This window comes from Camponotus floridanus, unplaced genomic scaffold (genome assembly GCF_003227725.1).
Source record: "Camponotus floridanus strain SB8 unplaced genomic scaffold, Cflo_v7.5 scaffold13, whole genome shotgun sequence".
Lineage (NCBI taxonomy): Eukaryota > Metazoa > Arthropoda > Insecta > Hymenoptera > Formicidae > Camponotus > Camponotus floridanus.
In genome coordinates, this window is record NW_020229248.1 from 533419 (window position 1) to 559823 (window position 26405).

The 26405-nt window shown below is 30.7% G+C and overlaps 1 protein-coding gene across 1 annotated transcript in view; it reads left to right on the forward strand.

The window, feature by feature from the left end:
- The window catches only part of LOC105253320 (glutamate receptor ionotropic, kainate 2), a 145060-nt gene that overhangs the window by 65555 nt on the left and 53100 nt on the right, over positions 1-26405 (forward strand). The window contains exon 3 of the mRNA XM_025406015.1: positions 16774-16935. Coding sequence (XP_025261800.1) covers positions 16774-16935 — 162 coding nt within the window. The remainder of the gene's footprint in view (positions 1-16773; positions 16936-26405) is intronic.

The following is a 26405-nucleotide window of genomic DNA, read 5'->3' on the forward strand; positions in this document are numbered from 1 at the left end:
AATATTTTGCGAGATATATTTCACAAGAAATTTAACCCCTTTATTTTCAAAGTAATTAAAAATATTTTTAGTTCTCACAAATATTTCTTAAAAAAATTAATTAATTGTTACAAATAATGTCACGTAATCAGTAACAACATCAATTATCTATGAAATGTATATGAAATATTTGTAGAAGAATCTAACAATAAAAGTACTTCAAATAGTAATTAATTTTTAAACCATTTTACGTAACTTAAATTGATTTGCAAAATATGCTGTTTTATATTTTATTGTTTTATATTTTACTTTTATTCAATATTTTATATTTTATTTTTATTATAAAAATATTAAAGTTCTATTGATTAAATTATTTTTGAAATCATTTAGAAAAACTTTAAAACAAAAAGTAAGCGGTATAAGCAGATGCTTGTAATAGGTACGTTTTCTATGTGTTTATTTATCGAATCGTATATATGTATTTTATTCGTATACTTTTATAAACGAGTATTAGCTCATATGCACAAAAAGTTCTTCGACGATAAAGCCTCCTTGATCAAAGGCAGGAGTCCTTTTCATTCGAACGCGAAATTTTGCAACGTAATGAAACTCATGTTACGTTTGTATGTAAATTCACGTGTAGAAAATCAAACTGAACAACTTTTAATAGACAGACGCTACTCATTACGTAACTCTCTGCATTATTATGCAAATTAACGTGTACCATAATTATGCGTAATTGCCGTGAACATTGGTAACGTGTTATGCTATGCCGAACACACGCAGTTGAATCACTCTCACAATTATTGAATGAGCCATTCTCGGCGCTATTCTCAGTCATAATTAATGGCAGACTTTATGCGATAAATTATCGCGAATTTTGGTTTTGACATTGATCTTCTTTTATATCAATAAAAACATAGATGGACATGAATATTATATCATTATATATCTCCTACAAATGAAATAATTTTCATATTTTTGTTAGATAGCCAAAACTTTCCTACTTTTTACGTAATATAATAAAAAATATTCATTAAGATTAATATAAGATATTCATATTTCACATAAGCTAATTCATATAAGATATTATTTATGAAAAATAAGTCATATAAGATCAATATAATGAAATAAAAGGCCAAATCATTCAATTTATAAATCACAATATTTTTTTCTTTTCATCTTTCTTATCAAATGTGCTAAATTTCGTCAATTTTCTTGGTCGAATCTCATTAATCTTAAATTGAAAGACAACTTTTGATAGATCTTTTCAAGTTCAGCAGTAGCAATCAATAGATTAGTATCTTCTTGTTTCTTCGATTTTATCTTGCCTTAAGTTGCAGATAGAGATAAAATGAAATAATTCGAAGAAATGAGAAATATGGATGCAAAGTAGATATTCGGGATCAACACACACAAGGTTTAAAGCAATTTTTACATCTTGTGCAATTTATACTCGTGCAATTGAATTGCATATAGAGATGCTAAAATGTACCAAAATCAATTGTAGCGATTGTATTATATTTCTCGCAAATTTATTTCACACTTTTAACTTCTTATTTTTCAATCAATCTTTTCGATAATCTATCATGGAATCCACATATCTCAATCACGTATACGTATAAAAGGGGCAGAGCTATTTTGACTAGAATAGTAATGCGAGAATTTAGTTTTATGCTTCTCCAAAACAAAGCATTTCATCATTTGTGAAATTTATATGAGATTTCAGTGTTTTCCATTCTGCTGAATATGCGCGCGCAACTTGCAATATGTTATATCTCTACCGAAAATGCTCTGTAAATATTTCGACTCTCGCTATGGGTTTGCACTATACATTTCTCATCGGAAATTTCGATATAGTGACGCAAAATCCCGGTTGTTCTTTCGAAGGAAAGAATATTTATGTGAAATATAAATACGTACATAATATGAACGAAAAAGAGTGACAATGTTTTCATTTTTTGTAAAACTTTGCACATATTGTGTAATTAGTAGTTATGTCACATTATTAAACCATTCTCAATTAATTATTTTGATAATTAAATACAAAGTGTTAAAAATAATTAATTAAATAGTATTGGATTACAGGAAAAAGATGTGTTTTAAAGGTAAAAAAAGATTACATTTAAAAAAAATTATAACTATTAATTGAAGTAATAATTTTAAAAGAATTGTTGCACTAAAATTCTTATTTAAAATAATATTTTTATATAGAAATAATTATTTTATAATTAATTATTTGATATCTTTAATTTAAAAAACATACTTAAACAGACTTTTTTTAAAAAAAACTAAAATATTATAAAATTTTAAATAAAATATATACACATACATATATAGACATACATATATATATATATATATATATATATATATGCATATATTAAATTAAATATTATATTTTATATTTTAAATATTATTTTGCCCAGCTTTATAATAAATGCAAGATGCAGTTGTTTTTACGTATAGATCGTTACTTTTTTTGTTTTAGTTCTCATATTAATTTCTGCATTTTTAGGATTCTTTCTGTGTATTCATGCGATGGATTCATATAATCCTTAGAACTTCCGGATCCATGAGGTTTTACAATATTTCACGTTCCCAATATTTTGGATTCTAAAAATTTTCGAGTTCACAAATTCTTACCGATTGAACTTTTGCAATAATCTGACCCAAACGGAGGGGAAGGCGTGTTGAAAATACGTGGCTCCTTCACGTGCCACATGTCAGATATGAGAGGCACGCGCGCGTGGTGTACGAGGGAGATTCTTCAAACGCAAAGGATCCTGAAGCGTGGCAAGAGAAGGTAAACGGAAATTTGAGTTTCTTGGCGTCACGGATGCGGAAGGAAGGAAACATCGAGGAAATCCGACGGGGGAATGCAGGTATGAATTCCAAAAGAGAGAACGGGCGGGACGATGAAAGCCGATAAAATGTATTTTATATACCTACACAGCTGCGGCTTCTCTCCGCCTTTGTCTTATTTCGAGTTTGCACCGCGTTCGTGTACGTGTATGTATGTGTTATGTGTGTTATGTGTGTGTATGTGTCGTATGCACCGATACGTCTCTTTATCTCGTCTACCGTTGCCTGATAACATTTTACAGCACGACGATCGATCCATATCAATGAGCATCTACACCAACGTTGGAGGTTGGCAGCAAAAACCAAAGCATGCAAAAACACACAAAGACCTGCGCCATGGGCGAAGAAAAGCGCTCTTTGCAGATACACATTTACGGGAGGCCATAATGCATTATAAAAGCGTAATATATTGTCGCTCATAGTGCTTAATGCACTTTACGTATTATACGTACTTTTATCACGTATTGAATGTATAAAAGAAAATCTGTTTGTGAAAAAAATTGAGAGAAGTCTCCCCACTGTTCACTTAAAGGTTTTGACAGCGGTGTCCCATTTGTCTTAAATAGCTGTCATAAATAGCTTCCCTTCATCTTCAACAAACTTTAAGATGTCAAAAAAGAATTCTCGATCCCTAACACTTTCTAAGAAAACAGCTTATAACATTCTACGTAGACTTTACTATCGTGCATTTTATAGCTCAGAATTATTCTTTGCCCTTCTAACTTCCGATAAAGATACCATTGAAATGAAATATAGAGAAATATAGAGTGATAAATATGTCTCGTGACACAAGACAGAGTCGATGATAATGCTACGTATTTTAAACGTATTAAAAAGTTAAAGGAAAGTGAATAACATTGAACCCCTGTGTATATGGTTTCCTGAACATTAATTCTCGATTATCGATGAAAAGAATATCCTTTTATCTATTTTTTACTGCCCTTTTTGTAGCGTTACATCGTGCGAAAAAGAAAAGGGCATGAGTTCATCGACCTCATCGATTAACGAAGGGTGCGATGTATATTTATGAAATATCATAGGAGGCGTGTAAAAATTTCACATTGGGCAAAATAATTATATGTATATAGTATATATACAATAAAGAAAAAAAGAAAGAAAAGAAAGAAGAAAGTATAAAAAGTATAATGTCGTTACAATACAGAAAGATTTAATGCTAGGATTTAATTCTATAGGAATTGACTACTGTAAAAGAGTAAAACATTTTAAAACAATTAAAAGTCAAGAAAGAGATAACCATTTCTATCGTTTGTCCGTCACAGAAGCGAGTGCGGTTTGCATACAAAAATTTGAAGGAAATGACAGCGAATCTCTTAATTATTTGAAATTCCTCAGCACGTCCTGATTCTTTCGCACAGAATGAGAAAAGAATATAAATCGACTATAACGGAGTTATAATAATAATTACGTTTTTCTACGAGGCGCAAACATCTTTTTGATACAAACATGTCGAAGGGAAGACGAAAAGGAGTGTCTAACTCGGGGGAGAATCTTTATAGCAGAACATAAGCATGAGAGCGAGCAGCGACGTGAGGGCGAGCCGAAACGACCGGCGTTTTCGTAACGACGCGTTTAAGGGTAGAAACGAACCGTGTGTGACACAGAAGATAAGAATGTAACTAAAAGCGTGCAGGCAACGCGATGCACAAAGGTGGTGGAACTGTACTAGTGTATTTGACCGGCAAAAGCTTGTCGTGCAAATACCACTTTGCGACAATACGATGGCGAAAATGATCATTATTATTATCAAGCCTCTGGGAAACTGGACTGTTCTCTCCATCCCTTTCTCTCTCTCTCTCTCTCTCTCTCTCTCTCTCTCTCTCTCTTTCTCTTTCCCTCATTTTCGTTAGAATACGCCCTTATTCCGACTGTATTGTATGACCGCGTTTACGCTTTGTTCTCGTAGAATTACCGAATGAAATTTCGATACAAGGAGTTACTCGAGTTTATCCTCGATACGGGGTTAAGTTTGAAATTTGGATGATGAATTTTAATCATTCAAAAAATGATGTCGCAATTACAGCAACAATTATATAAAAAATGAAATGAGATAAATAATGTGAAACCGCATATGTTTCGCACTTAATCTAAGTGACGGAGACAGAATTTATATCCGAACTGTTGGTGAAATTTATAACAAAAGTTTTTCTGTGGCGCCTTTCATTCATGTTAAGACTACTTTTTATAAAGTTTAACTGTGATACACGTACAGAAAAATCGTTTCTTACGAACATCTTCTATTAAACCGAAATTCGTATTTATCCAATGCAACGATTAATATTTAACAATGAAATTTAAATTTAGAAAATATTACTGGAATATTTACCGCTATGAATTTAATACACAAACAATATTCTAGCAGATAAATCCTTGTTGCGATATCTAAAAGTCTATATCAACAAAAATATTCCTTTTGAGTATGAACCGCGCATTCCCAGCGGGATCGCCACCGAGATGTTTGCAGAGATCGCGTTAGATTACCACGCGGTGCAAGCGATTGAAATCGCGTGGCATGAAATAAGGAACACCCAGCCGGGGATACGAGGATGCCCTTATAAAAGATGAACGTATTGCGCGTCGTAAAAGTTTCAACAGATACCGGCGTATGCGTGTGATACATGCATACTATTATCCGCGGGAGCATTCTCGCGGAACCAGATTCACAATTTCGCGAATAAATCTCGGCGGATGCGGAGGAGGCTGACCGCCTCCCTCGCCCCGCGCCAATATTGCGGCGCCGGCACTTTCGCCGCACGGTATATATGATGCGAGATCCCTCGCATCCACCCCCGGTGTACGTGAAGCCGATACGTACGACTGCTTTAAGCGGGGCATACATCATCGGCGATTCTTATTCGACGCAAATGTCGGATGAAACGCTCTCACGAGCTTCCAAATGGACATTTTTATCGGTCATCGCCCAGACGCGATTGCCAGGCCGAACGAACGACAAACGTACCATAAATCGCGCCCGGATAGAGACTTAAATGGCCATTTACTTTGTCATCGGATGTGTTTTTTTGTATATATTTTATTTAAAGGATAAATCATTTAAATATCAATGTTCGATGTAGCATGAAAAGAGCTTTTCTTTGAAGTGCCGAAAGAAAAAAAATACATGTATTAAGATATATATATTTTCTAAGAAATATATATATATATATATATATATATATGTGTGTGTGTAAAATAGTATGTAGAAGTATATATAAATGTATATATATGCATTTTTGCTATATAATTGAACACCTGAAAATAATTCTAAAAAGAATATTATATCAAACGCGACGGGAGAAGTTTTAATTACGATCCTACGGAAACTACTCCGCGTCGTAGGCGCAAGAGATTAACGAAATTCGCGAAGTGTAATATAACTTCGCTGTGGTGTATACAGTAACAGTCACAACGAGATGTAACATCAACGTGACTTTGCGGACAAACAAATAATTATATCCCCGCGAACAGGCGCTTGTTCTATTTGGAGACACTTTACTTCTGCCGCGCAAACTGCACGCGCGCAAAAACACAGAGTAGAGGGAACGAGAGAGAGAGAAAGAGCGCGTAATCAAGGAATGAGAAAGTTTCGCGAACGGAATCTCGCCTGCGGATCGTCGAGGAAGTCGAGGAGGAAGACAGTCGAATTAAAGACAACGATAAGTTAGCATCGCAATTATTGAAGTTGCTCCGAAGAGCTTGGCGTGCTGGGAACAAAGGTGGCACGGAGAGTTCCCAGGACTTTTTTCACCTCAGTTCCACGAGAAGTGCCATTGAAAACTTGAGAAAATGTATTAATTTGTCAGCGCTCGTGCGCGGACTTGGTTCCGCAAACTCGCGGACCGTTAATTGCAGTTGAAAATAGCGTTCTTACATTCACTAAGCGGATGCTAATCGCTGAGGATTCTACGTTACCTTTTTATAAGCGTAACGACTGGAGGGTGAGTCCAATCATCCCTTCGCACATGTCGCCAATAAAGATTATAAATTCGGTTTAAACTCTCGATAAATGTTTCTTAAACTTGGATCGAGAGATTCCTCAGAGCTTGTAAGCCAAACGGATTTATCCCATCGATTCCATTGTGTAATTGGCAATTCATTAAATTAATCTTTTAATTTATCGCGTTAGATATGCAGTAGAAATAATACTATAATTTGGCATTTAAATAATTGTAAATAATTGTAATTATTTTTAAAAATTATAAATTATCATTTTTAATTGTACTTTCAATATATTTCAATTATTTTGATACATTTGTGCTTTTTGTTTCTTCTGCTCCATTTAAAGGTAAAAATCGGTTGAAAAATAAAAAGAAATCGGTCAATGGAATCTTATCGCGTTAAAGCGTTAATAAACCGTCGTAAACGTGAATAATTAACCTCGTAGGCGGTTTCGCCTCGGCGTAGATAATCTTGTGCAACGGGCGGGAATCGCGAGATTGCTCGGTGAGAAAACGGAGACTAACAAGTTTAACGCAGAGGAGAGAACTTCTTATCGGCTACGCCGGTGCGCCGCTTCGTTCTACCTTCGCGCGTTTACCGAGTTTAGTTCCGCATTCGTGAGATCATCTTGGGCTACTTAGTCGCTCATTAGTCACGTGAGATCTGACAATTTTCCGGCGCGAGCTAGTAATCGCGCACACTAATTAGCGCGCGATTTCCCGTGATTTTCGTCGAGTTTCCAATGTCATCCGATGTCTTCTTCGATCGCGACTGTTTATTTCTGTCCTATACAACGCGCAAAAATTGCCAAAAACTTATTTCATAGATAAAATATGCAGCGATCGTTCAATTTCAATTATTATTATTACAATTTCGAGTCAAATGATTGGATCTTTTAGATTTTAATGCGTCGTTTAAAGCAAGCTTAAATCGTATCAACGGTAACTGATAGTAGATCGTATCCGCTCGCATCGTGTGCAACGTGATGACGTAATAAGTTGTTAATCCATCCAACAATAACTCGTCGATCCACCGATAAATGTGCATACGCGAACGAGCGTCGCGCCGATACGAAACGACACGGGTATCTGCTCGCGTTTATACCGGATGCGCATTATCGGTTCCGGTTGTGTCCCGTATTTCCCCTGGGCGTTACGTCGGGACTGCGATAATTCAAGTCCTGGTATACAAGGTTCTCTCTCTCTTCTCTCCCGGAGAATTATTTTCATGGATACAGCGAGGGCCATTTTCGATGCTCAAGGTATTGTCTCGCTTGAACAGTCGATATTTAATCCGGGGCCGCTCTTTATTCTGCCAAACTAAATAATTGAGAATAAATAAAGCCGCAATTTGTTTAATGCAGCTTTCGGGAATTGCGAATCGAGCGCTATTATTTGACATTTTAGGCTAAAAATATATATAAATATGTCAAGATTTTCTTATATTAGAAACTGGAATTTATATGATATAATGATTAATTTTATCTTTTATTTTATTATACTATGACATATAGTATATTGCTAGATAGAAATAATAAAATTTTGAATTAATGTCTTGTTTGATTAGCAGTTCTTTTCTGTTCAAAATGGAACTTAACAATAAATCCGCGCGTTCAGGATCAAAATCGCTCAAAGTCAATTGCGATTACGTGTTCGTTCGAACGTATACGGCTACCGGAACTTGTGAAGAGGAAATCTTCCCTGAGCTTCATCTCCGGCAACGGAACGTTGATAAATGCATCTCGTACCGGTTTGGAGCAGTGACGGATCGCCAAAGACGTTTCATATTCTTCTAATTTACAAGATTACGAATTAGTAATCGTACAATCTTCTTGTGTATTCCACTCATTTTTTATATAAAAAAATTTTAATATATATATATTATATTAAATAAAAATATTTCGAAAAATAAAATATACAAAAATAAAAAATAAAATAAATAAAATAAAAATTTATTATTATGAAATTCAGTTTGTAAGTTTTAAATTAAATGGATTTTTTTACTAACATGTTAAAAATGTTTTAACGCTTTTTCGATAAAAATTGCATGTGCTCCGTATATCTGAGGAAGCAGAATTTTAAAACACAATTTTCATGCTGATTTATCGTTGATACTGTTCCGCCGCTTCTGCACAATTTATTATTGATTCGACTTATTCAGACCGAGCGTGTTATCAGCTTAACGAAGAAGCACATCTTCGTTAAAGCTATATTATATTAGAAGTAACACTAGAATATTCCCGTTGACGGAAAAATAAATAGAACCGGGAAAAAATATCGATAAATTTATCAACAATATTATAGGTAGCTATTTAATTCTCTTCAAGAATATAACTGCATACAGACACAAATTTAATTTTATTAATATATATTTTTCTATTTTTTAGTATTTTGAATCTAATAGAAAAATTTAATATTTTATTTTGATAAAAACAAGTGCAGTCCATCTAAAGGACAAAAAAATATCTTTCCTCTGCATTAAAATTTCAATACTATTGGAGAAATCCCAAAACGAATTTAGTTCGTTAAAACTTATCTTTATAAAAATGAGTTTATAGATATTATTCATTACAGACGCCTTGGGGTTTTTTGCTCGAAGAAGGTTATGAATGAAGAAGGATTCGAATTAAAGAACCTTCATGCTTATGCGTGTGAAACTTCAAGTATGAATAGCTTCAATGAATAAATGCCAAAAATTATAAAGATATAAAGTATTTAAAATTCACAAACATATATTTTATTGTGCTACTAATTATATTGAAGAAGAATTGCGACATACATTATCTATATATCACCACTTTTATTATCCTTTTATTATCCTAAAGACATTTTTTAAAAATATTATACTGTTTAAAAAATGTTTACAAAAAATAAAATATTTATAGAAAAAAATCTGAGTATTGTATTTTTAATAAAGACAGAATAAATAGTTAATAAATCTATCTAATATCGTTTTTTCTTAGCAGCATAAATATAATATATGTTTTAATTTTATTGATATTTTTATTAATATTTCTATTACACTACAGATTCTCTAAGATAAATTCTTAAAATTAAAAATTTTAATTATATTCTTCTATCTAGTTTCTTACACACATTTTCTGCAAATCTTATTATATATATTTACTTTTATATATAAAAATCATCATATAAAGATCATCATTTAAGAACGCGCAAGTAATCAAAGTATCTATTGTTGTTGTGAAATCATTGCTGTCTGCTTTAATACCCGGTTCGACACGCGGTTCCGCCCACGAATGGAATGCACGCTAAGAGAGATGTTGAGCAAACAAATTTAATCAAGTACCCGACTATGTTATCGAGAAGCGCGTATCACCCTCAGCAGCTAGAGCCGACCCGCTATCGGAAACGGGCGAAAGGACGAAGTCACCTCCTCTGAGTGCCGATTTGCCTGATCGACGTGGGCGCAGACAGTTGTCCAAAGTTTACAAAGTTTACTGCGCCGGATCAATGAACAGCGATAACGAAAGATAATAGCGTAGGCAAAATTACCGATGAGTGAATCTGTAATGTCAACTTCCAAGAAACTTCAGACTTGGAAGAGCGAAAATCGTATAAACTTATCATAATAAATGGAATTCATAATTAAATGGAAACGAGAATAGCTCCTTAAGGTGAGCGTAAAAAATGTCTCCACTTCTCCAGATTAAAATTTATTTAACTTGTTTACTGCAGCAAGAGATAAATAATTTTCACTAAAAGCGCATTATTTCAACAAAAACATATAAGGGAGTTTTTATCACATAACTTAAAAATTATTTATTATTAAATATTTAATTAATTGTATATTAAATATATATTGGTAATTAAATATATGGTAATTAAATATATATTGGTTGACTATTCCTTCCTTTCTGAATAGTACTCAGTTTTTTCTATAAATGTTTTTAAAATTTTTAAGTATTTTTTAAGTAATTTTTAAAGATATTTCGCTTTCAATGTCTGTGCGTGAAATAAAATATATTATTTTATCAAATTAAATATTTTATTCGACAAAAATTTAAAACGTTAACATAATTATAAAAGCGACACAGCAATAATTAATATAATTATAAAAGCATCAACAACAAATTCTCTAGCAGTATCAAAAAAAATTGAAATTTCTATTAAAAAATATTTGCAGACACGTTGATAATAATAGAAAAACTATATTTGAAAATGATCGAAGAAAATTATGTTCTATTTGAATAAATAATTTTATTTAAAAATATAGACTGCACGACTACGAAAGAAAGAGAGCGAGGGATAATTAAATGTAGATATTATCACAATTATTTTTGTTAAACTAACACGAGCGAAATAAATCGCTTGTAGCAAAGCTAGTTATATCATAGAATTGTTGAAGGCTTCATTAGTATAAAATTACATTATATTAATCTTGGCTCGATGTTCATAGAAATTTCCAGAATGTTCGCGACAACTTGCGCGACTAATTACATATATATCAACTGCAGTCCTGCCAAGTTCATCGAGCGGATCTTACCATGTCCATAACAATGTTAACTGCTTCTACTTTGCCACATCTATTGTCAACCAGGGAAAATGGATTTGGCGATTTTCAATATATCATTTTTATTTTTTTTTTACTTTATTAGAAAAAAATGAAAAAACATTTCAAGCAAGCAAAATATGAACAAACATTATTTAATTAATTAATCGTTTTATATGCATAAATATGCTAGGTTGTCGAAAGTTTCAATAATTATGAATAAAATCTTCTAAAATTACGAATAGTATCTTCTTAAGTAATTAATGTTGAACGAATTTTATATTAATACAGTTTATTTATAAAAATAAATAATGAGTAATTATGTGTTGTATACGCTATCGAGATTATTACATTATTATAAGATTTTATCCGCCTCTCAATTATTTCATTATTAAGTAAAATATATATGTGAAATTTCAGTTTTATCTTGATTATTTTTATTTAATTATTTCGATCATTTTATCTATATTTAATCTACGAGTGAGCGTGTGTAATGAATATTCAATGCCAATAAATTTAATAAAAAGTTTGTTAAAATCTTAACTGAAAGCGTTTATTCAATGTACAATTTAGCCGTGTATTAAATGAAATAATTATTAATGATGATATGGTATAATCGCATGCGGCTCTTTCTCAAATCCGATATTAACTAACAAGAATAATCAACATACTGATAATATCATTCAAAACCTGAATGTTAATGAACATTCTCTGCAGTTTTGAAAATATAACTGCTCCCTTCGTTACGTTCGGATTTTCAGTAATTTATTCGGTGTACCGCACTCTCGTGAAATATTACAGAGAAATTTATTAGCAAATACACGCAGGATCTATTCAAAGTACCACAGTTGCACAAATAACTGGGAAAATCCAATAGAAATAATCTGTTATATCAGAGAACCGAAAACAATGTCGATTGGTACGCAGCAAATACAAAATTGTATTTGCTCTTTGTAATATGCTATTGACATTTTTCTGTATATATAGTATTTTATATATAGTACAAAAATTTTTAAAAAATTTTTTCAATATATGAAACTTTCAAAATCATATCGTTTAATGAATTATTTATGTATTATTTTCATTTATAAGATTAATACTTACTTCAAAAAATTAGTTTTCATATCAAATAAATACTCATATTAGATACTAAAAGTTTTTTCTTATGAAAGAATATGTAAAAAATATTATGAAAATTATTTAATAGAATGTGCAATCTATATATAACTTTGTTCGAAGCCTTGTTAACGTACAAATCAATCGGTTAATCAATAAATAGGCGCCTTTTATTGTCTACCAAATCATATGTACTATAAAAATATATATTGTAATGATATATAAAAAAATAAAAATCTATTTAAAGAAATCTTAATATTAATATTATAATTCTCTGAATATTTTTCATTTTAATTTTTGATTTTTACTTTACTCTTCTGACTATTTCTTACTTTGGAAACTATAGAATTTATTAATTTAACATCAATGATCTCCGCAGACTTATTATTTTTTCAATGAGCATTGAAATAAATACAAATAATATATTTAAGCTTTTCCCGATTTTTCTTAAATCGGAAACGCGATCCATTTTAATAAAAGTTAGCTTATACGTTCCTGAGGAGAGACTTCACTGTAAACTCGTTGACAATAATTTGGAAAGTACACGAATATAAAAGTTTTTATAAAATATATGATATCACGCAAATAATTTCTCAGAGAAATAAAGATAACTATAAATAAAATAAAAAATAAATAAATAAACTTTTGCTTAAAATATTTATCTTATTTAATTAAATTTGTAGTTTCTATAATCTCCTGAATATTGCAAGCTATAATTATTTAGAAAATTGCCGATGGTAGAGAAACATTGATTCACTCAATAATTTTCATTATATTATGTTAAATATTACATATATTTGATCCTTATTCATTATTACTTCAAATATTATTTGTTATTCAAACTTTGTCCAATATGTATGAAACTCTGATGTATAATTTTAATAAATTATTTTGCAGATATAGACGTAAATTAATAACAATATTTATTGCATCGTGTAATTTTCTAGATATAAATTAAATATTTTATGCGTTTACGGCATCACAATACTTGAAAATGCATTTAACTAAATGAAAAGAATCTTTACAAAAAATGATTCTTTGTGCATGTCAAATTCCATAAAACATAAAAATTGTCTTTAAAAATCTTTTACCGATTTATAAAAATCTAAATATATAATACTATTCCTGATTCACATACGAATTTCAGCAGTGAATTGACATGACATACGAGAGAAAAATATATAAGAGAAAAGAAGATAAAAAAAGATGATGCTTAAGAGAGTCATTCATGTTGATCGTTGCTAACTGTAATGGCATAATCATTAAAACATCTAGTCTATCCCTTCTATTTCACGGCACTCGAGAGAACAATGCAACTCTGTTGTAGAGCATGCACAATTGCTGTAATGCGGTTGAACTTAGTTATAGTCACGTTAATGTCCGTCGCATAGCTACGTGTTAAGTACAGTATAAGCTTCTGTCAAATATTATTAAAGCGATATCAGTGCAACTGTCTAATTAAACGCTTAATATAAAAATGAGTGTGTGAGAGAAAAAGAAAGAGAACAGAAAATTTATTAAACAACTATTATGTATGATTAAAAACTGTGTAAGGAATGCAAAATTTTGTAAATAATGCAATATAAAAATTTTAATAAAAATCAGATTAATCAATTAAAGTGTTGAACCAAAGAATAAAAATTTAACCGATGTTTCTGCATACATAATACTATAGAAACTGCGAAATAATTCCACTCTGTATATATCTGGAACAAAATAAATCGTCAAGAATTACAAACATTCGCGTTTAAATATTCACATAAAATAATTCAACGATGTCGTTTAAAAAAAGATAATTGATTTTATGTAATTATCACTGACTTCTTTCCAGGTGAATGACGGAGATTAATTCGCTGATAGGAGAGTTTTATCTTAGAAATTTCGAGCGTGACGAAGATAAATTTGCATGTCCATAAACGAATTATGATTAAATGTAACATTTTCATATTAGTATAGTATTCTAGTATAGTATAATTAAATAAGAATTTAGAATAGCTAAACGATTTTATTTTAATTAATAATTATTTTAATGAGATGAGATAATTATAAAACTTTTGTAACACAAACAAATAGTATTTCTAATTGTAATATTTATATTATGCAGTTATGTTACCGTATAATAATATAAGTTTCTACTATAAATATACTTTATATTTTTTATAAATCATTTATATATTTAAACTATATTTAATAATCATATACTTAAATATGACTAACTTTAATTTTATTAAAATCTTATTTTTTTATTTCTTGTATTTATAAATGAGTAATATATTACGATCGAATATTTACTGCAATCTAAATTATTACACAAGCAATGTGTATGGTACTTTTAATATCGAAAGCACACAAGTTTTTTAGAAATATTTCAACTCAAAATAATTAAATGTCTGATCCCTTTCATAAAAAAGTCCGTCTTTTTTATAGAAGAAGAAATGACTACTCGTATAAAAACTCAAACGCTGCAGCAGTCACGTGCTGCAAGATAAAGTCGGGAAATTGAAGTTACCTAGCGAAGAGCGCTTCAGGGGATTAACGGTCGGATTATTTCAAGATAGATTAGTCGCAATAAAGCTGATGTGAAAAAATGTATCATTTTTTTGAAAAGCGTTTTATTCGACCAATTCGAGGAAGGTTTAAAAGTATAAAGTTAACTATTAGAATTATGAAAATGGCCGCGCAAGAATAGCAAATCAACATAATGCGTTTAAATTAAATAATTTTCGAACGACAGTGTTTTCATTTAAGCTGTTTTTAAATAGGCAAAAATTTATGTCGCCGAAATTTTTTTAATGAGCAATAATGAAGAATGATGAATTACAGAGCTGTCAATTATGTGTATTATTATGTGTATTATTATTCCGTTTTATTTCTTATATATTTTTATAAAAGTTTTCAGCGGCAGCAAAACTGATATTTACATTTTAAGTGCATCAGTATAAATAAAACTATTTAATAAATATTTAATTGTACTCATTCGATATTAATTGCTACGATTTTTCTAAAACAAATATAAAACGAGCATGATTGCTGACAGCAAATTGCTGAATAATAATGCATAATAATTATAAATATTTTTCATTCGCTCGCTAATGGGATCTTATTTAGTTTCTTAAATTGCATTCGCTCTATTAGAACCGATGTTTCTTCAATCTTCCTCTGAAAGATATACTATTAAAGTTGAGAGGAAATGTAATATTTACAAGATAAATTTCATTTGGCGAATTAATTAACAGAATAATTTCATCAATTATCTTATTACCCTTCAACTTAATTTCATCAATTTTTTCCAATCAATTAAATACGTGAAGTGATTTTATAATAATTGTAAGTGATAAAATGATTTTATTATCTATCACTATGTGACAAAAAATATAATTCTTAATGTTGATTATTTCTGATGCAAATTCGACGTTTAATTTACGAGAAGTAGTTTTCGCCGAAGTACTTTCTGATATCGTGAGCGCGGTTTTGGCCGTGGTAATTATTCGAATTTAATTAAAACTCGCGTTCGAAGTGAGCTGCGTCCGTGGTGAAGTCATTAATTAAATTTAGGAGAGAATCGCGCGGTACCTTAACGTTGTATATGTATGTAGATATGTATGACAGATACGGACGAGATCGTTATTGCAAGTTCACGAACTCGGTTATAACTTTCAATGAATTCAGTTTCTTTTAGCGAAGCGAAATTTTCTTTTCGGATTCGTATTACTAACTCTATCCTGCTTCTGACACGAACGCGTTTCCTCCCGCGGGAAAAGTCCACTCTCAATTCAAGAGTATATAATGTAATTCTGAAATAAAATTCTGTACTTTCTATCACCGGCAAAATGAACGTGCAATTAACGAATGTGCTGAAATTTGCTATTAAGAGTCATGAGATAAATGTCTCTTTGTAACAAAATTACACTCACGAATAGAATAACTTTGATCAATTTTGATTCCTTTTTATGTTATTTTCTACTGTGAATGAATTTTAATTAAATAAAATTAATAAATTATATATGTAATTAAATGCTAAATAAATATTAAATGCTAAATATATATTTACTTTTGATCAAAAGCGTGTATTTAAAAGTTTCAATCACAGTTTTTATTTCGTCATATTTTTATGTACACCACTTTTGATGAAGTAATGAATCTGTATATTACATATCGTTATTGCGTTTTTAAAAAATAATTACGGCGTTATATATATATATATATATATATATATATATATATATATATATGTATGTGTGTGTGCGTATAATATTAATAATTCATAGCTACTATAATATTATAGGATCCCGAATATGAGATAAAAGACTTTAGCGTGTTTAAAGAAGACATTTATTCAAATTGTTGCAGGAGCGATTTTTACCGAGGATCAAAAGGATAGCCCATCGGAGTTGGCGTTCAAGTATGCCATTTACAAGATCAACAAGGATAAGACTCTTCTGGCAAATACGACATTGGTTTACGATATACAATATGTGCCTAAAGACGACTCGTTCCGCACATCCAAGAAAGGTAGGAAAATAATAAACTAATACAAGAGAAATAATGAGAAATAAAAATGATGGAAAATATTATCTTCCAAGAATTATTAAATTTACGCGAGCAATTATCTACTATATCTCCCTCATGACTTCATGTCAATAGAACTCAACTGCAATCCTCTATGAGAACGTATCGATAATCGTTATGGAATCGATGATAAGGCATGACTTCACCGTCTAATAGAAACTGATAGAATAGACGACAACATCGACATTATCTGTAATATGTTTCCTTGCATTAGTGTTATCGCTTAACTGTTTAGCTGCTATCACAATTTTACAGTATAATCGAAATTGTAATTTAATAAAAAATATATTAAAAATTGCATTAAAGTCAGTAAAGAAAAAAAATGATAGTTGTGTACAGGATAATAGAAGTTAATTTGTTAAAACGTTAATTTTTAATTCATTGTTTGTAAACTCTTGTTTACAAGATACGATATGATGTTTAAAAGCCAGTGACTAGAGAGCCAGAGAGTAATTGATAATGCAGCCAACTTGATATAGCTGATAATTGCATGTCATTTATTTTCCAAGCATGTAACAGCTGCGTAATATTGGAATCTTTTTATCGTTTTATTATGCATAATGTAATTAAAGCGATAAATTTTTGAATATAAATTCATAATAAAGAAAGAGAAACCGTCAATAATTTTTCAATATTCAAAATTATCAGTGATAAAATTTAATGCAAAATTTTATGTAGAAATATAATTATGTTGCCATTCATTATTTTATCAATTAAATATACGTAAATTAAGTATATGTAATGATACCCGACAACCTGCATATTAAATGACAGATTGTATATCAATTTACAAGTTTTATCATATATATTAATATTGGACATTTTTCAACAATGTAGTACGATTTTCACAGTGCACTATCTCTTGCTAACACAAAGTATAATTAGCTCCGAGATATTCTACAATATATGCATGAAAGCTTATGATTGACATTTTCACATTTTAACACTGATTGCACAATATTTATTGAAAAAAATCATGTTTCATGCTTTTAAATGATCAAAATTAAAATCAATCTTTATAAAAATTTATACAGGTAATGCAAAACGATAAATTTATGATAATAACAAAGTCATGACATAACATTGATCTATATAATAAATATATATTTAATATGAAAATTATTTAATATGAAAGTTGCGTAAAATTTAAAGAAAGATTTTTATATACTAAACTTTATTATAAAATATAATAAAAACAAGAAAATTAATAATAATTATATTTAAAATAAATTTTAAATATAATGTGTGAAAGTTATATATATATATATATATATATATATATATATATATAATTATTATCTATTTTTTCTAAAATAAATGTGTTTTAAATATTGCATAAAATAAAAATACTTTACATATATTAAATTACATAATTTTGCAAAATAAATCACATCGTGAAAATGCTGATTGATCAAAATGCTGAATTTCACACAAAAATAATATATAATATATTAAAAGATAATATATAATATGCAATTAATAAATTATAATATATAATTAATAAATTGTTTTGTCATCCGATATTTTTTTTTGTATGTTTATTCTTGACTGCTATTTTAGGCGCAGACATGAAACATGGTTAATTATCGCGCTAATTGAAAAACTGTGACAATCGTGTGAAACTTTTCATCATGCTCCCAACATTGTTTATACATGATATGAACATATATGTACGTGTATTCCAATAACACAGAAATTACAATTGCATAAAGCTACGATCTGTCCACAACGTTCAAAAATTGAGCGATCAAATTCACACATCACTCGTCGCGGTAACACAATATCTGTTGCTAACAATGACACTGCACTGATATCGTATTAACGTTACGCTTATGTTACACTGACACCAACACTTACATAAAATGAATCACTATCGCAAATCTACGATGCTGTGTCTATAGCTAACAAATAATGCACGCTTTTATTCTCTAGAATTTACTTTAAATTACTATATAAATATGCATACGAATTAAAATTATAGTTCCATAAAGAGTAATATTTGAAAATGTATCAAATGTACCAAATGTACCAAAATGTTCCATGACAAATTTCACTAAATAACACATATGACAGTTGATTACTTATCGAAGCAGAATTTCGCATAATATTTCAGTTTGACATAAAAATCTAACAATAAGCGATAAGGATGAATTTATAAATTGCGACAATTTATGGATAATATTAAATATATTTGGAATTGCGAATATAGCGTTTAAAATTCAATTTTTGATAATTCAAGTATAATATGTATTTGTTCTTTTCAGATTGAAAGTGTAAATTAATATGCAAACCATCGAATCAAGTGATGCAAATAATGGAAACGTGTGATATATCGATTATATAATAATAAATATATTTCACACGTATTTTATGCGCATGATTAATTCTATAAAAAAGTCTATCGCGCAAGGAATAAATAAAGGGATGATATTATTTTGAATATTAAATTCTGCAGAACTTCCATTTTAACTCGAAAATATTTATTTGTATATTTATTTTATAATATGTATGTATAATAATTGCTCTAGAATGTACTCTCTGTTAACAATAAATATAATCTCTGCAACAGCAATCTAAATTCATTACTAATAAACTGTTGATATATTCATAATTTTTAATTTCTTAAATCTTTTTATCTAGCGATTCACATATATTATTTCATCATGCTCTAAATTCAAAAATCTACGAGAAATACAAAGCGCAACACGATAATTAATATTTGATTATAAAGAATTGTTAAAGAAACAATTATTAATAAAAATCGCAGGACAATTTATATTAAAATGATATTTCTGTCGTATTCCTGTCACTTTGATTTTTATTTTAAAATGATGATAAATCACGCGAAAAACTTGCTTTGATAAATAGCTGTCATCGCGATTTACATATCATCTATGATGGGAATTAATTAATCACGGCTGATAATCACTAATCATAGCAAATCATCACGTTTAAAAGCCAGTTTAGAATATAATTTAAAAAATATCTTAAATTTATAACTCACATATAATGCTAAATGCGAAAATATAAATCAACATACACACATGTATTTAATGCAATTCAATTTAGTGTATTTATTGCATTCATGCAATTGTAATTTACGCGAAAGAACATAAATCAGCTTTGCTCGCGTACATCATCTGAAGGTCGTAGTGACGTAATACTATATCTAGAAGCAACTAATTAATTAATTTAATCTTCATATTAATACGATCAAAAGACTGGCGGTTGGAGCATGACGCGAAGCTCATGTCGGTGCCATGCCTTTGACACGCGAGCTTAAAAGTTGGCAGGAAGCCTGGCGAAAGCAATTCAGTTAGCGCAACCGGGTATAGCGTGAATTACAGCGCGAGGACGTCGCACGCGACATGGTAGCTTCAGATTTATGTAAAATAACACGAAACTAGATCGACTACGAGAGCCGAAACCATAACAGTGTCTCTCGCGCGATCGCGGGCGCGAAAGATAAATCTCGCGCAACCGACAACTCGGCTGGAGGGTTATGAATTCGCCACGGGAGCCATGTCTCTCCGGGGAATGTGTTTTCTTAGAAAATTCTACATCGTGTCGCACGAAGATTTCAAATGTTTGATTTGTATCAAACGGCTCTCACAAGCTCCTCGCGAGCTTACAATAAAAAAATGCTATTTTCTTATCCGGAAGAAAGTGCAGTCGTAAATAATTTAATAAAAGTTAAATGTCGTAGAATAATCGTGTGTGATGCAAATGCGTACAATCAGCGTCCGGTGAAATAAGATTTACAGTGACACGGAGAAGGGTCCGTAAACTGGAGAACCGCTGATGTGTACACAGAGCTCGTGAATATAATACAACGATTACACTCGAGCATTAAATCATGTAACTATCTAGGGAGCACATAAAATTTTCTTCCCGAAGAGCACAGCAAAAACCCTTAACCCACTAAACCAGCAAGATAAAAGATAACACAATAAACTTGTGTTTGTGTCGCGATTTCCAAGTTCACTAAAATGATATTCTTTTCATCTTTTTTCTCAAAGAATGTCCTAATAACTATAACAATGAAATTTGAATAAAGATATACATATATAAGTGATCCATAGACTAAAAAAATTGGTCAAATGCTTTAGCACTAAAATTTTTAAAAATTCGCGCTAAAAGTGGAGCTAATCGTTTTAACCTGTGAACGGCTCGTATAAGTAAAATTTCTATAAATATATTTTTTATAAATAAAATTTATATAAAAATTTATATTTTCTCTAAAAAAAATGAGTTCATGCTTCGTTTCTCTCTCTCTCTCTGTGAATAATAAAATATATTGAAATACAAATATTATTAATACATAATAATTAAATGTATTAAATATATGTATTAAGTATATTACATATATTAAATACATGTCGAAATACATTATGCAATAAACAAAATAAATGTATGCTACATTTATAACTCAATGTCATGCTATCTCGCTATTTCGCTGGCCGAAGAGGGTCAAAGAATCACGCGACCATTTACACCCTCTTCGGCCTTAAGAGAGAAATATTCGGCTATAAGTATTACGCCTATGGAATCCCATTGTGCGTAACGCGAATCGACGCACTTTCTTCTCCACAACACGCTTGAAACGACGTGAGGTGCGCTGAAAAGATTGCTCCGCTTCCTTCCATTCGGGCCGCTGCGTTTCCTCTCTCGCGAACGGGGCTGAGCCATGTCGAACCGCGCAACTTTTCTTTCGCTTTCACCCTGCGATAAATCTCCCGTCCAGACGGGCGGGAAGATGCCTGTACACATTTTCCCATCCCTTTGGCATTGCACGAGCTTAATGTTGCGTGCGCGCGAACTCGACTCACTCACCGGCTAATATACGCCGCGATGCATTCCGCCTAAAAGTAATCACAGCTCGCGTCGTTACGTTATCTTTGCCTTAATGTGTCCACGGTTGAGATTTTCTCGTGTGGAAATTTTCAAATGGATTGACGCTCCAAAATTTTATTCTGTTGAGGCAAAAGATATTAGGATATTTGCGTATCTTTCAAAGACTTCTAAATGATAAAACTTATTATACCTCGACCTCGATATTTCTTGGTTAAAAATAAACACATCTTCATGCAGAGGGAAATTTCATCACATAGAAATTCTCTAGTTCTCGTACTAGTCTTTTGTTTTTTATTTTTGCTTTTAGCTGTATTAGAATCTCTGCAGATTAGAATGTCCGCTGAAATAAATGAATACCAAGTTTTCGGTCTCAACATATATCGAGCTCAACAGTCTTTAAATATAAAAGAATTGCATCTTACAGAAGCTTTTAGACACATCTTGCAAAATTTATCCCTCAGAAAATTGTTACTTATACGTATTCTTTATTTTCTTCAATGCCTGTTATGTCGGTGCAAGGAACAGACTAGGCAGGAAATTGAATTCGCTGCGAAACACTCGACTCGAGAAAATCCTCTATGAATTTCTGAGTGCATCTAGTAAGGATTGCGAGGTATTGTGACATATTACTGGACGGAAGAGTGAAACGCGTGGAAGTTAATCGATTGTCAAGGCAACTACTTGCTCAGCATAATATCCGAGGAAACAATATAGAGGAAAGAAAGCTCTAGAGGAAAGAATGCTCATTTTTTTCTTCATGTAGCACGAATTTGTATAAGATACAATAATTTTAACGTAACACTACAGATATATTTTACTACTATTCCCTTGTTTCAGTTTATATTTTTCTAGTTTGTTTTAATGGGATTTTATTTTAAAAATCAATCACATGTTAAAGATATTTAAAACGCGAAAAGAACTAAGAACTCAACAAAATATTGCACTTAAAACTAAAAATTTCTTTCAATTTTAACACATCATTGAAAACTAATAACAAAAGATTTTAAAGTAGAAGTTCGTACTTTTTCCTATGCCGAGAGGAATTTTCTACCCTCTAACATCGTCGAATGCACGGCACAAATTTCGTTTCAACTTCTCGCGTTGTGAAGCTGAAGGAAAGTTACTTTTGCGATGGGAAGTGCACATAGGCTCTTTATTAATTTTTATCATGCCGAAAAAATATTGTCAACTCTCATGGAAACGAGACTTGACGCAAATTTCCGTTTCAACTTGCATCGTACGTGTAATTTCATTCGGGTCACCGCGAAAGTGGAAAACAAAGGAAGATAGAAATCGGAAGAAATCTAAACCAGGGAAATTGATTGGATAACTTTAAGGAGCGGCAACCCGAGCCAACGAGGCGGAACACTTTAATGGAAGATTCCGTTTACTAGAAGACGAGAAATATCCCGCAGAGCTAACCAAATGACGATTATTTTGCCGGATTTTATTTTTCAGCGTTCACGCAGAAAAGTTCCGCTCGCGCTCGTAATCTTAATAGACAACCCCATCCCGGCCATTCCTTTCTTTCGCCGCCCCCTTAACGGCTTTGCGACGACTTTTTAAAAAGATTTACAACCCATCATAGTCAGTCAGTTTAATTCATTGGTAACTCAAACTGCCACATCCCCGTACGCGAAAGTTTCGCGAACATACAGAGCTGCTTACGTAACTTTTAATGACGAAACTAACGAGATAGAATGTTTACCAGATCCTTCATCCATATTACGATGATGATCGCAGGAAAGCCGCGGAATTTTGGCGTTTGCATTAATTAGTTTTTTGTGTCCCGAAAAGCTAACGTGCGTTACAAACTTGTATCAAATCAGATTAAATCTTTCGTCAACAAGTGAAATTTACGAAGGATATAATTTATGAACTAAATCTTTGTAATCAGATTATTTATTAAAATAATATAGAATAAAATACACTTTATTCGCTCCAATGATTACATAGAAATAACAAGATGAGATGATGAAATCTCTCTTCCTTAATTAAAAACATTTGTATTCTTTATTGCAAATAATTGACCGAATATGATTCTCTCTTAAATGAAGTGAATCGTTCAAAGTGATTATTGATTTAACGGGACAATTTGGAGCAATTAAAATACAAAGAGAGGATATTTTCAAGACCGTCGTACAGATCGCCTCCTTAATTGCAATAATTCGCGAAATTGTGGGAGATGATCGCGCCGTGCATTATATCGAGCTCATAAAAGTCATGACGAAGCGTCCGCGCGCTTCTTTGTGCGGAAACTGCCACGCTCATTACGACAAAATGGATAAGCGTCGGTTCGTTAAACGAAACTGCGATATCGTAACGAGGCAACGATTCTTATTTACTCTCGTCGAGCGAAGCATTCGATTTAATCAACGACAAAACAGCGCGACGAGAAATTTCGCCAACCAACAACGAAACATGCATTCGATGAAATGGTGCGTTCGACGATGTGTTTGTCGCTGTGTTTTTGACAAAGCATCCCGACAATTTAATCAGACGTCTCTGTGAGAACGAGCGTTTCCACCCGAAATAGCGGTTTTCTCAAGAACTAAACGAGCACGCTCGCAGCTCAATAATATCCTTTATTATCGAGATGAGAGAGAACGCTTTGGATCCAACTTCTGTATACGTGCGAGTCACGCGCTTTGAAATTTGCGATACCTGTTTGGAAGGGTATGTATCAAGTGCGTCAATATACGACAATAAAATAGATAAAAATAAAGGAATAAAAACAATTATTATTAACCTATTTCTAAATGATAATACTATCATATAATAAAAATCCTATCTAAGAAAATAATCAAACGCAATATAAGAATCTTATAAGAGAATCATTAATCTTTCATTTCTTCTTTTTCCTTTTCTCCTTTTCTCCTTTTGACATTCTTTCAAAAAGTTCCTATTCCATTAAAATTATTGGATTATTTTTCTGCGCAAAAAGGAAACCACGAATTTATTTTGTCTGTATAATGCAGCGCTATTGCCATGAAAATTGTTTCACTTCGTTTTTATCTCCCTTAATTAACAATCAGTTACGAATTCATTACGAAAAATGTTGAAATATTTTAAATATGATTAAATGATAAATTATTTTATTATTAAACAGATAAGAGAGATACACAATATATAATATCATTTAATAATTAATATATCATATAATAATTAAAAATAATATATATTATAAATTATATACTTCTACGTATCTTTTAATAAAATTAATTTATTATTTAAATTAATAATCTTAAATTAATAATTTTATAATGGTATTTATTATTTTCGATAAATAATGATAAATTCATATTATATAAAGATTTATAAAATAATAGATGCATAGATAAAAAAAGAGTTCAAATGTGTTTGATTATAACTTTAAACTTTTTTATTATTATAATATTATAAATTATATATTTACAAGAAAAATAATGTTTAATTAAAAAAGTTTTATAAAATGAATTAAATAATCATAAATTCAATAAGTGTAAGTATTAAAAATTGTTAATCTCTGTAAGGTAAATTTATCTATAAATCTGCATCTGTAAATTAGTAATTATTTCTTTTATTTCGAAATAATTAACGTTTTTCTTACATTTTTGTAGACAAAAAATCGGATAAGATGAAAAGATTGATTTTATAAAGATGTACGTTGTATGTGATATATGCGGCAATATGCGTAAAATTTAGCAAATCCGCTGGTCATCATTTGCAGTAGGAAACAAAGAAATGCTTGTGAATAATTCAGGATATCGTAATAAAATCCAACCATCACGATTCCTTGGAAGCAGTAATAATACTACCAAAATCCAACTTATCCATTCTTCAATTGGACTCACCCTTACAAGCGTGCCAGGAATAATTTGCGATGTAAGGGAGAATAACGACGCAGTTCGGAGAGCTCGCCCTTTTTAAGCATAATGGATATGAAAGTTGAGACGTTAAAGGAATGTATCAATTCACCGTCTATTCACCGTCTATTCACCGTGGAATGCATAGATCGAAAGCTCATAAATCATACGTCGATCTTTCTCTAATAAAAATTATTCACTGTACGTTGATCATTGTATTCTATTCCAAATATTATTTAATCATGTTTCTGCATTCAGATTTCCATTGGCCTCATTTTCAACATGCTGCCCATATTTTAATTTTCATAATGGATTAATGCATAACATAAATAATCATATATTGATCGGTTTTCTGTATTGGTATGTTACTCGATTATAGCAAACTGCTTATTACCTTTTGAGTTGATTAAACTCCGATTTAACTAAAATTACAGTTTACAGTTTACATAGATTTAATGATCAGATCTAAAATTAATAAAATTAATCAATAAAAGAAAAATTAATAAAATATAAAATCAATAAATAATTAGAAGAAAAATATATCTTTATTATACTATACATTGTCTAAAAAATTAATGGTTATTAAAGAAAATTTATTTTAATTCATGTCACATGCTACATATTTTATATTATTTGTAATCTCTTCAATCTCTCTATGTATATAAATTCTTAAAATTTTTATATTGTTTTTTATTGGATTTGTTCGAGGACACA